This window comes from Dermacentor silvarum, chromosome 6, assembly GCF_013339745.2.
Source record: "Dermacentor silvarum isolate Dsil-2018 chromosome 6, BIME_Dsil_1.4, whole genome shotgun sequence".
NCBI classification, from domain to species: Eukaryota; Metazoa; Arthropoda; class Arachnida; order Ixodida; family Ixodidae; genus Dermacentor; species Dermacentor silvarum.
The window spans coordinates 70,405,939-70,418,656 of NC_051159.1; the positions used below are offsets into that span (position 1 = coordinate 70,405,939).

General features: G+C 45.0%; 1 protein-coding gene across 1 annotated transcript in view; it reads left to right on the forward strand.

The window, feature by feature from the left end:
- The first annotated feature begins 3,100 nt into the window (after nt 1–3,100).
- Nucleotides 3,101–12,718, forward strand: part of LOC119455571 (uncharacterized) — a 37,636-nt gene continuing 28,018 nt past the window's right edge. The window contains exon 1 of the mRNA XM_037716972.2: nt 3,101–3,518. Coding sequence (XP_037572900.1) covers nt 3,467–3,518 — 52 coding nt within the window. The 5' untranslated portion in view covers nt 3,101–3,466. The remainder of the gene's footprint in view (nt 3,519–12,718) is intronic.

Below are 12,718 nucleotides of genomic sequence, written 5' to 3' on the forward strand. Positions count from 1 at the left end.
ACAGTTTGGGTTCCTTCTTGGCAGACCGGGTAGCCTGGCCGGCGAAGTCATTACTAGTAACACCAGTATGTCCTTGGCAGCGGCTGAAATATTATGTCGTGCCTTTTATCAAAACATTGATGGAGGTCATTGATGTTTTCTTTATGTACACGATATTTAAAAGATGTTGGCGCCTTTAGGTGGCATTGACTACTACATTTCTCATAGAACAGGTATATACTAAATATGAGAAAACAAGCTGGCCCTTACCAACTCATCTCCTGCACCAATTGCTCGTGAGTCCTAAGGCGTAGGGCAAACTGTAAACTCTGAAGGGCTGCCCTTGAGTCGCACAATATGACCCATCTGCGAGATCGCTTTTGTAGGACGTGTTGTATAGCAGCGCGCAAGGCAGCAATTAAGCACTGCCACGTAGACGTTCCTATATGCGATAATTGAACTTTCCCTGTGACTAGCATAGCTGGAATTACCAAGGCAACTAGATGATGGAAAAGACTGGCCCGTCGGTGTAGATGTGCATTTCGTCTCCATATGTCTCATTCAATAGCAGCAGCGTTGTTCGTTTTAAACCTATTCTTGGATGATCGGCCTTCGTAGCTATCCCCGGAATAATAAGACATACCTGAGGCTGGTGGAGAAACCACAAGGAAGTTGAATGTCTCGCTGCTGGTGCATACCCTGATGGAATCGTGGCTTTATGAGTGGCAACAACTTCTGAAAATGTAAGTGTACGTCTTTGTGAGGGCAAGATGGCTATAGCTGTTTAATTGATAACGCGGGAATGCTGTCGATATGTGCGCGCTGAGACTATCAACAGCAGTGTGTGTTTGAATTGGATGATTTCTGGCAAGTACGATTGTTGGAGAAGTTCAAGCACTTCAAGGTAGTCCCAGACGAGTGCGCAGTGCGTGACCCTGTATGCTCCCCAATGAGCGAACATTGCACTTGCACGCATTGGACAACACTGGCAGGCTGTAGTGTGATAATACCAGAATTAAAGCTTTTTATAATTGTAGCATTCATGGAGCGTGCAGATGTGCACCATGATTTCCCACACATGTGTTTTAAGGCATATACGAAATAGAGAACACTCTCTTTCTCAGATATACGCAATGTTAGCTCCGCAGAAGGTTTCGATTGAATATTGCTTCAGAGCATAGAGTTTTATGCTAATATCATTAGATAAAAATATGGCACTGGTGCCTATGCATCGCTAAATAGAGGTGTTACGCGTGCCATAATTCACGTGCAACAAGTACACGTTTTTCGATAAATTTCTATATTTTAGCTTTGAAAACCGTCTTGTTGATTACTTTATAATAAACCTATCATACCAATTTTGTTGCTTGGTGATGATTACTATCATTTCCCCTTTCATTAGTAGCATAGTACTGTTCTATAACAGCCAGGCGCATTGCAACAGATGGGGTAACTTATTTCTCTCACTAGAAATTACTTGACCCACTGAAGCGGTTGTTAACGAAAAACACTGGGAATATACGTTATGGAAACACTTTGCTGCTAGCATGCAACAAAGATGAACCACGAAGAGCAATAAACGATGCCGCAGTAAGCTTTCTCGATTAAGTCGCAGAAATGTTTATGCACTGGTCATCATTACTTCGGTGGTTGGAAGGCAAGAACACAAAATTTCTCTCTACTTATCCTATAGTGTAAAAATCTATGGCCCAGAACTTGCGCTCATGGCGCAGGTCTACAGCCAAGTTCTGCAAACATCTTACCAACCAGAATTTATGCTTGATCATACGAAATGACAGACGATGAAGCCAGATAAGACTGACCCGACCAGATAAGGCCAGATAAAGCCAGATAAGGCAAGATAAAGCCAGATAAGGCATCTCTGGCTTCATTGGCTTCAAAATCGAATCACTCGATTCCCCCTATTCTTCTCAAGCTAGGCTTGGTGTGATAGAAAGAACAAAAAAAGGGCGTTAGCAGGAAGCTTCACCTCAGGTAAAGACAAAAACATTTGTTAGGCGTCCATAAAGCGAGTATTATTAGGTTTAAATAAGGTGCAGGTAAGATTAGATAAGCCAAAGAATATGTGAAACTTTCTTTTGATAAAAAAGAAAGGCTTCAAGTTCACAAGACTTTAGGTGAGCAGTGAAAGCAAATATGAAAATGCCATGAACTGCCTCACTTCTCTGCAAGAGACTGGATTTATAGACTTATGATGGATACTGAAAGCGACGCTCAGGAAGACCAATTTCTGGCCCAACATTTAGGCTAACCCCGCCTGTAGCAACGCCATCCCCCACATTATTGTGATGGCAGTGTTGCCAAGCAATGTGCAGGGTCGAACAAGTCGATCTGTAATGCAAAAGTAAAAAAAAAGAGCGCCACACAGCGTGCGGCACAGCACCAGGAAAATATTCTTCGCCAGGATGTGCTCTGCCAGGAGAGTACACAATCTTGAATACGCCAGGGTAAAAAAATTCCAGTGTGGCTGCGTAACCTCATTTTTTATAAGTGATGCCCGTAATAGTGCAATATCTCATCGGTCGGAGGTCACGTACTGGCAATACCGTGTACCATTGATTGCCCAGTCTTTAATCGCGTTACATGGTGCTGCACCAAGTTCCCGTGCGCGACATGTTCTGAAACTCTCGAAACTTTCGAAGCAAAAGCTGACTAAAGCGTGCCGTCCTAGAAGACATCTGCTAAGTACCTCCACCATCGACAGCCCACCGGCTAAGGAAAGCGCCCACAACCGCAACGCAGACGAAAATAAGCGAGCACACTCAACCTTCAAGTATTAATCGATAGGCCTCCCGCCGCACGAACAGCCTCCAAGAGAGGGCTAACATTTCTCGCTGCGCGAAGCGTTCTTTCTTGGCGAGGAATTAAGCCGTCCTGTCGACGAGACCCTCTTATTGAGCGGCGCGGCACTTTGGGCACTCGAGCCGCCAAATCGCGCGGCGAGAACTGAGGACCCGCGAGTGCTCGCGACTTTCCAATGCCGGGCTCTCCGCGAGGGGGCACCTGGGCCCCAGCCGACGGGCTGTGACGTCACGCGCCGCTCGCCAGACCGCGTGTCCTCGCGCGGGCTCTCAAAAGGGGCTGCAGTCGGCTCGCGAGCCCGAGTGAACATCAAGTCCGATGAGGCTGCGGTCGCAGATGCGCGGCCCAGCTGGTGCTACGCGCTCGACGGCAGTTTGGTCTCTACGGCCATGAGACAATGTGCCTCAGCGTCACTCTCTCACACTTCGAGATGGCAGCTGCCTGATATACGTCACGTTGCAGCCAGGCGTGATGTTAACATGCGTGGGGAGTGAAGTGGACCCCTAGCTGCGAGTTTGTGAATGAGCATGACAAGCGTACATTGCCGGCACGGATACATCCGATGGAAGGCGCCGTGTGGATTGTGAGGATTTGGACGGGGCAGTGGCCTTGGCTCGTACTTCACCTTTGAGGAGATACAGACACCTGCGAACATAGCCGGGCGATGATGTGCCGCGCGTGCGCCGTGTTCCTGGTCATGCTGTTCTTGCTGCGAGGTGAGTTTTACTCGAGCCTTGCTCACTTGGTCCGCGCTGCATCGACTACGCCGATAAAAAGACTCGACACACTCTATTATAACCGCAGAACGGTGGTTAAGTATGAGGGTGTCTCTGTGTTTTTCGTGGTGTCACGGGGGGCTCGACAGCTGTTTTTTTTTTGTCAGTAGCAGAGCTGCTCGTGTGCTTCGGTCAAAGAAATTATCACGCAGTCGGATTAGCCAATCGCGTATTGTTTTTCGTGGTCGCTTATCTGCAACATCGCTATAGTATAGAGCTGTCTTCGCAGATAAGTCTTTAAGGGCGCATTACTGTTAGACGGGACCGTTAAATTAGGGTACGAGAAAATCGTGAACAGAGGGCCGTGTATCACGTCCTAGCATCGAATCACGTAAGTAGACTAGACAGTTAATGCATTCAACTGAAAGAGAAGAAGATGTTATTCAGCCGGTCTCAGTTGTGACCTTTCATGTAAGTTTTTAAGATTACGCTTAAACTTGAGGATTAATTTCATTGGGGCACATGTGGTTGTGGCTAAGTATTTTAGCTACGATAGGGAAAACTGCACTGTTACGTTATGCTATGTGGAGTCACTTACGCCACTTACGAAGGCACAGGTCCAGGGACACTGCACGGGCCAAGGAGAAGAGAGCGAAACAGCAGCAATGCCCGTCAGCCTGCGAGAGTCTCGCCAAGCTGGCGTGCAATTACGCACAATGAGAATGACCTTCAGCAGCTGCGGAACGCACCGAAGCTCTATTTGCGCTGACCTTCTTCACACAGCCAAGGGGCAAATACGAACTAGAACCGGCTATATTAGACATGCACACGCGGTATACCAACTTGCGTTGCCTAGAGCTGCCCGCGAACAGCACCGCCCTGTAACATTCTGCGTTGTAACACAACCTTTTTACTCGCAATAAGTTGATAGTTTATTTTAATGAACCCTTGCCAAAGTATACTCATATACACCTCATCTGCGTGTTCACCAAAGAATGGTACTCTTGCATCCTAACAACCTTTCGCGATGCATTGGCAGATCGCATTTGACTATTTCTCGGAACCCGTAAACGGGCCCATTGCGGCTAGGCGACTTTTGTTTCCTTTACGTTTGAGCTCATTGCTTGCCAACGCTTTCTGACATAATTTTCGGTGTTTGTCACTTCTGTGAAATGCCATTTTCGATCTCAATTGCAGACCAGTGGCTATGGCATTGCGCGGCTGAACACGAAGTCGCGGATTCGACCCTTGCCACAGGGGCCTCATCTCGATGGAGGTAGCACGCAAAAACGCTCATGTACTCAGAGACGTTGCAGAACCTTAGGTGGTCAAAATTAATCCGGAATTCTCCACTAATACGACGTGCCTCACAATTAGATCGTGATATCGGCACGCAAAACACCAGAATGCAATTTAAATGTTTTCATGTCAGCAGCCCAGGTTTCATGCACCGCAGTGCAGGAGTGACTCTGTGCACGTATACGGTACACAATGCATCTCGAAGGCGCGATTTATGCGAAGATAAAATTCGGAGGCTTCACGTGCGCGACGCGATCATGATGCGCACCGTGCTAGGGGATTCCGGATTGAGTTCCATGCATTCCGCCTCCATGCTGGCAACTCCTCTGATTATTTTAAACTTAACTTTGAGGTTGTAGTTAATGCAACGTGGACTTGCTTGCCTATATTTCTAGATCGATTGCTACAAATTTTAAAAGTCTTCATATGGTGACTGAACCACCGCGATGTCACACATATATTTTCCTTCTCTTGCACAGTCGTCTTTGCTACACTTGATATGTAGCCTATCTTCTTGAGAAAACTCCGAGCAGTGCATTTTGGTCATAACAAATAATGATCATCACTTAAATAACCTGAGATCATCACCGCTTTTTGAATATTTAGTGCTGCCACTATTTCGCCTCTAGTGACTCGCATCCATTAACTACATGTTTTCTTTTCCCTTAGACCCTTTCACTTGCAATATGTCCATCTGATGCGGGAGCACTGGTATTAAGACTGCTTTTTTATTATCTGAATGAAAGTGCTTGTTCCATGCCTCCGAGGTTCCTGGGCCACCAAAGGAAAGTGTAATTTTCTTTTGTCTGTTCTGTGTCGTTTCAGTGCAAGAAACGATTGCTCGTTTGAACTGCGACAAAAAAAAAAAAATTGCTAGACAGCAGGTTAGGTTACCCACCACGGCGGCACTCCAACCGATGAAGGTGGAATGCAAAAAGAAGCTCATTCACCGAGTATTCTGTGCTCGTTGTATAACCCCGAATAGTTCAAGTTAATCAGGTACGAAGCTCTCAGAACACATGGTCTCTGGAATTTTAGAATCAATAAAACATTGTTCAATAAATAAACAAATGCAATAAAAGCACACATACGAAGTTAAAGTTTGTAATGAAAAAAAAAATGGCCGCATATCTGCTTGCTTCGCTGCAAATGACGTCGAAAGACGATAGTCTTCTGCCGCTCCTGATACAAAGAACCCTCTCTTCTCCACCCTCCTACACCTCACGCTCTTCCCCTCCTCTCTCACTTCTCCCATGATGAATGCAATGGGGGTTTTGCTGAATTCAATTCAAATTTTCCGCGTTCGCCCGGATCTCCCGCCATCTGTTGGGACATTTTATTACTGTTGTCTCAAAGGTGGCTACCGCGGTTTCAGTCGGCTTGTTTTTAACGCGTAGCGTCTCTTCGACACCATTTTGAACGCGTTGATTTTTCATTTACTAACGTAAAAACCAGTCCAATGTATATTCTTAGTTAAATGAACGCTGCGCATCACGGTTATGTACATATACTTTGCCTCAAATAGGCCTGAGGTTTCCTTTGTGCTGCATAATGTTGACGTGCATGACCCCGTACCACCAGTGCCAGTAGCTCGCTTGGTTTTGGCCGGGCCGTATTGCATGGTATAGCTTCTTGTTTCTGTGTATCTCTCAGTATTCAGCTGACTGCAAATTACAGCACTCTACGAATTCTTTCTTTTGTCTGGCCATGACATCGCAACCGATGGTGGTAGTTACTATGTCAATGCATTTATCTTCAAGTATCTCTCACCCAGTCCTACTGAACCAATGGGTTTTTATGCATTTATTTCTACTACTGAAGCACTGTTGATTTTGATTCTAAGATGACATGTGATATTTTGTTCAATGATTTTTTGTTCTCTGGATTCTCGCCTATGACAAACGTGTTCCATAGAGGTTAAGTTTCATCCTTAAATTTATAGTGTTATTACGGTCAGAACATCACAGGAAAGGCTCCAACTTTCCTTACCATTGTTAATGTGTGAAGCCTGAGTGGAAACGGTACAATTTTATAGTTTTTAGCTAGCGTTTCACGACGGCTGTTTTCTGACATGTTACCTTTCTCGGAGATCTGATACAGGCGTGCTAGTGTGAAGGCGGGTGGCCACGCTTTCACTGTAAGGAAATTAAGGATAAATATTATGCTTAAGTTAGAGTTAAAGTTTATTGTTTCGTATATCTACATGTTTTAGGTGAAGAAAAAAAATTCCTGCAGAACTCAGCTGTCTGAATATAGAGCGTGTTCATTTTTAAGTTTTACGGAATTTTTAGAAATCGCCTGTGGCAGGTAGCATAATTCTTATCATTGGGCTGGCTTATTCGATAAAGTGGACATTAGTAGCATGAGAAATCAAAACACATTTTCAACAAATAACAAAAATTGCTAAATAACTTATTAGTTATTTACTTTACAACAAATATTGTAATATACGAATTGTCGCCGCTGATCGTGTCAGGCGTATCCACTTGGAATGAATTTCCAAAATGAGATCAGTTTCGAGATATGCGCGATCAAACTCTCAGCAAAAGTTCACTGTTGTTCCGATTACTTTTTTACCAAGATGCTGTTTTATACATTGAAGCACAAAATTAACTGGAACGCCGATGAATTTCGTCCCACACTTTGGGAAATAACATCCCGAAACTGGTGTCATCCTGCAAATTCATTTTAAGTGGATGCGTCTTGCAAACTCACCGGCTACAATTCGTAAATTACAATATGTGTCGTCAAATAAGTAACTAAGAAATTAATTAGTCAATTTTTGTTAATTAGTTGAATATGTGTTTCGATTTCTCGCGCTACTAATGTCCGCCTCTTCGAATAACCCAGCTCAACGATAAGAATTATGCTACTTGCCACAGGCGTTTGAAAAAATTCCGTAAAGCTTAATTTTGATCACCCGGTGTATGACGCTGGTTCGATTCGGCCCAGCACCACCGATGTTTTAAGAAGAACGTAAACTTTATTATCGAATCAATCAGATTTGAGTCCGGCGTATTTTTAGTGGGTCTGGGCACCAATATTTGAAAGAAGTTTTTTTTATTTAACAGCAGCACGTAACCTGTGGCACATACCCAGTAATCCAAGTTGTCGTCAAAGGGGTTTGCTAATTTCATGACCTCACCTAATTTTCGGCCGTCCTCGACTGCGCTACCCTTACCTTGGCACCCATTTTGCAACTCTAATGATCCACCGGTTATTTGCCCTACGTATTGCAAGGCCTGCCCAGCTCCATTTTGTAATGCGATTGGTATTGTTTGTCTCCTTGAGGCGTTTTGAACCAATCTATTCATCTATAGCCACCTATCTATCCTATCTGTCTATCTAGCCTCTTACGTAGTTCTCCACCACACGCCGTGATTGCTCAGTGACTATGGTGTTGGGCTGCTGAGCACGAGGTCGCGGGATCAAATCCCGGCCACGGCGGCCGCATTTCGATGGGGGCGAAATGCGAAAACATCCGTGTACTTAGATTTAGGTGCACGTTAAAGAACCCCAGGTGGTCCAAATTTCCGGAGTCCCCCACTACGGCGTGCCTCATAGTCAGATCGTGGTTTTGGCATGCAAAACCCCGTAATTTAATTTTTTTAAAGTTCTCTACCAGCTTGGGCCACTAGGTTGTGCTCATGATGCTGTAATGATGCCGTCATGGTCGGTCCATCGCCGTCATTCCACCTGTGTCATCTGACTCTCACCATACCGTAGTCGTCACGTCGTCTATGCCAACCCAGAGTCTAATAGCTTCGAGCGCTAGGTATGCGCTCGTGGTCGTCATGGCTTCATGGTCGTGCCATCCTTGTAATTTCAGCTTTGTTCAGGTCGTCGTCCGATAGTCCTCATACCATTGTGATGCCGTCATCGTGATTGTGTCGTCGTCATACAGTCGTAGTTATGAATTCGCCGTCATACTGTGGTCGTGATGCCGTCCCGGTCGTTCTATCGTCGTTATTCTAACTTCGTCATTCTAACTCCAGCAACTTCATCGTATGGTCGTCCTGCCGTCGTCGTCCTGTTGTCGTCGTCCTATTGTCATCGTCATTACGTCGACGTCAATGAATCTTGCTCAGTCTACTGCAATTATGCTGTCGTCATTAAATCGTGATTATGCCTCCGATGTCATGTCAGCGTCATCGTGGCGTCGTCGTCATACACTCTTAGTAATCCAAGTGTCCTCATGTCGGCGCTGTCACGCTGTCGTCGTTATACGAACGTCATCATTTCAAAAAGAATGATTATCTCATTATTATCATGCCGTTCTCGACATACAGACTTCGTCGTTCCAACAACGTCATGCCTTCTTTGTCATCCCATAGTCGTTAGTGCATCGGAGTCATGCAGTGGTCGTCATGCCGCAATTTCAAACGTTTCTATGGCAAACGAGTGTCATAGAAACATGGAAGAATACTGGATTATGCCACATATAAGCAAAGCAACGGACTTCTCAGAATGAGAAGTACAAATGGTAAACAAAATTGAAAAAAAAAAGCATGGTGTATCGCTGCATTGCTCAAATGCTATTCGCATGACTATTGACGGTCATCGTGAGACGAGTACTGCTGCATTTTTTTCTCTTAATGTCGACTAGAATATCGGCTACCCGGGTTCGCTCTCTGATCCACAACACTCTCTCGCTGTCGCTTATTGTACCGCCTAACATTTTTCGTTCCATTGCTCTTAGTGCGGTCCTTAACTTGTTCTTGAGCTTCTTTGTTATCCTTCAAGTTTCTTCCTCATATGTTAGCACCGGTGGAATGCAATAGACTCACGTAAAATAAGAATGCTAAGTGCATTAAAAAGTATGCAGAAACTGTACTGGAATTGTCTAAGTATGTGTAAGTGCATCTCCAAATTTCAGTTGGTCCACCACAAAATTTCAAGTTGGCCAACCTCAAATTTTAGTTGGCCCAACCCCAAACTTCAGTTGCGCAACCCTCAAATTTCAATTTGGCCAAATTTCAAATTTCAACTCGACCCACTCCCAAAATTTAGGTTGACCCACCCTCAAATTTCAGTTGGCCCACCTCAAATTCAAGTTGGCTCGCAGCAAAATTTAAGGTGGCCCGCCCCCAATTTTAGTTGAACCAACCCCAACCTTTCGTTGGCGTACCCTTAAATTTCAAGACGGGCAAACTGCAAATTTCAAGTTGACCCATCCCATCCCCAAATTTCAGTTGGCCCTCCCCGTGAATTCTCTAGGAACCCTATGTATCCATGTGGGTATTCTCTCCGATCATTTTTTTTTTTGGTTTGAATTGTTCCTTATCGTTTACAAAGCTACTAACCATCTACATGCACACCATTATAACGATTAATTGTCTTAACTTCGCAAGTTGTACAGATACAAGGCATTGCACGTTTCGCGTGACGGACATATTTTGCTGAGGTACACGCCGAAAAATGCTTATGTATTAAAAAAGACGCGCCTAGAGAGAGAGACAGAGAGAAATAGAAGAGAGGAATAGCAGGGAGGTTCACCAGACGCACGTCCGGTTTGCTACCCTGCACTGGGGGAAGGGGGTATAGGGATGTAAAGAGCTAGAGAGAAAGGAGAGCACAGTTTCACGCACACTTGAAGCTTCACACTGAGTCGACACACGATTTCGTATTGACGTTCCCACCGGACACAATACAACACAGCGCTACAATATTGATTATATTCAAGTGCCGAGGACAAACATATTACACCCTAATGAAAATTTATGTTTGCACATGTACCATCCAGTTTACATTGAGCAGATGTAGAAAGATTATACACGAAATAATAAAAGCCGATAATGTTTACTCATTAGAGAGAACTAAAAGAAGAACAATTGCACTCTTGAGCAGTATACCGAAACTGCGAATGCAAACAATTAGGGGTGCGTGAATTCCAATTTTTGAGACTGGATCTTATACAAGTCGAGCCGTGTCAGAAGCGAATCGAATCGAATATCGAACAATTTTCTAATAGCTTTCGAATAATGAACAGCCATTTCCCATTCATTGGAAAGTGACGTCCACGTCCTAATATTCATAAAGTTAGCAAGTTATTTTCTTTACATTGCCCGTTATGAAGCGTTCTTTATTATAAGCACAAATCGAGCATTAGTAATAATTAAGCAGCTCGCTCCCATACCCTGTACTCTTCGGAGAGTACGAATTGTCGCTGTAGTGCCAGTAAAGTACGGCTTTCTTAGTGACGTAACCCGCTCGGCTACGTAAGTTCTCGTGCTTTATGCCTCTGCTATGCCCGCCAGAATCAAATGTGTTGTAATTGTGTTCGAGTTGTGTGCTTAAGTGCGCATTGTCGATGTTTTCATGAATTCAAGAACTGTTCGGAAAATATTCGTATGTACAAATAGCGACTATTCGACTCCAAGATCGAATCGAATAGGACACTGTTCAATTCGTTATTCGAAAGTTTCGAATATTCGCAGACCCTTACAACCAACCAGACCCGTAAACTATAAAGACTCAATGCTTATATATAAATGGTCAGTCGTGGACTATAAAGCTCTAATATGGAAAACGAAGAGATGACTCGCCAGCTATACGTAATTTTTTAAAGTGCGGATGGCAACATATAACTCAGAGATCGAGAGCCGTAGGTTGTTCGAGGACGTGACACATGCCAGTATTCATTGCAACATGTTGTGTAGATAATGAGATTTTTTAACGGTGAGTATGCCAATAAACGGATTTCTATTAGATTTTTTCTCCAATTCAACTTGAATTTTAAAACGAGTAACCATACGGCACTCTTGAATAGAAGTCGCCTACATGATAAAAACGCTGCCTGAGATCCGCAAAAATCTATTGTATCACTCGGATGAGTGGGCGAGGATTTCATGTAGTAACCAAGCCTTCGGGAAAGAAAACTGCAGATGTGGTACTGAAGCGATGGCTACCAGAATATTAAAAAATTAAGCAGATTAAACGCACATTTTACATACTATGTGAAGCGATACTTTCGTGTAAAGATTAATTGGACGCTTTGAAACTGTAAACGTTACAAACTTCAGCAACGCATTTTGCAGCATCAGGGATTACGCGCCCTTACCCTATGGTCAGCAAGATACGGAAACCGCGACCGCGTGACACACGGATTCCACGTGATCGCGGATTGCACTGTCTGTAGAATAGGCCCACTTTTCATCACACATTCTTCGGGATCAGCCTTGTTTACAGCATCATCTCTAGGACCAGCCCACCTTGCCCAACAAGAAGGCGACCGAGTAGACGCGCCAAATCTACTCCAGGAAAGCATTTTATTTCGATAGCAATTATATGGACGCTTCAAAGCGGATTTCTGCCATCGGCGTCACCGTGGCCGTCGCCGTGAGGTTCCGTATGACGTCAACGGCGATGAAATCGTCGCCGCGCTTCGGACGCTGTATGTGCGAGTGAAAGGGCGCGAGGGACGCGCGCTTTCACGGGGAGCGAACGCACATCGGAGAGCAAACGCGCGTTCTGCGCCGTGCTCCCTGATGGGCTGCAGAATTAGGCGTCTCTTTCCTCATCTACAATCACCATATATAGAGAGCAAACGCGACTTCTTCCGTCGCGCGAAACGCCGTTGGGGGACGGGAGGGAGGGGAGGCGACGTTTAGCTGCGGCACCAAATGCGTATTTATATAACGAGGTGAGAAGGTGGGTAAGATTTCCGACGCGGCTCGACGAGTGTCCCATTCTGATCTCGTCGAAAACCTCCGAGCCGCCCCCAGAGGCACCGGCAACAGTCCCCAACGCCGAACAGTCCCCAACGGTGCGCACGCGGGCGAAACGCCGACGGCGTCAACAACAGTTCTGCGCGTTGCTGGTGCTGCTGCATGTCCAAGTTTATACAGCTGATAAAACTACTATCCTTACTCCGTATATAGCGCTCTACTAATTTGCTATCG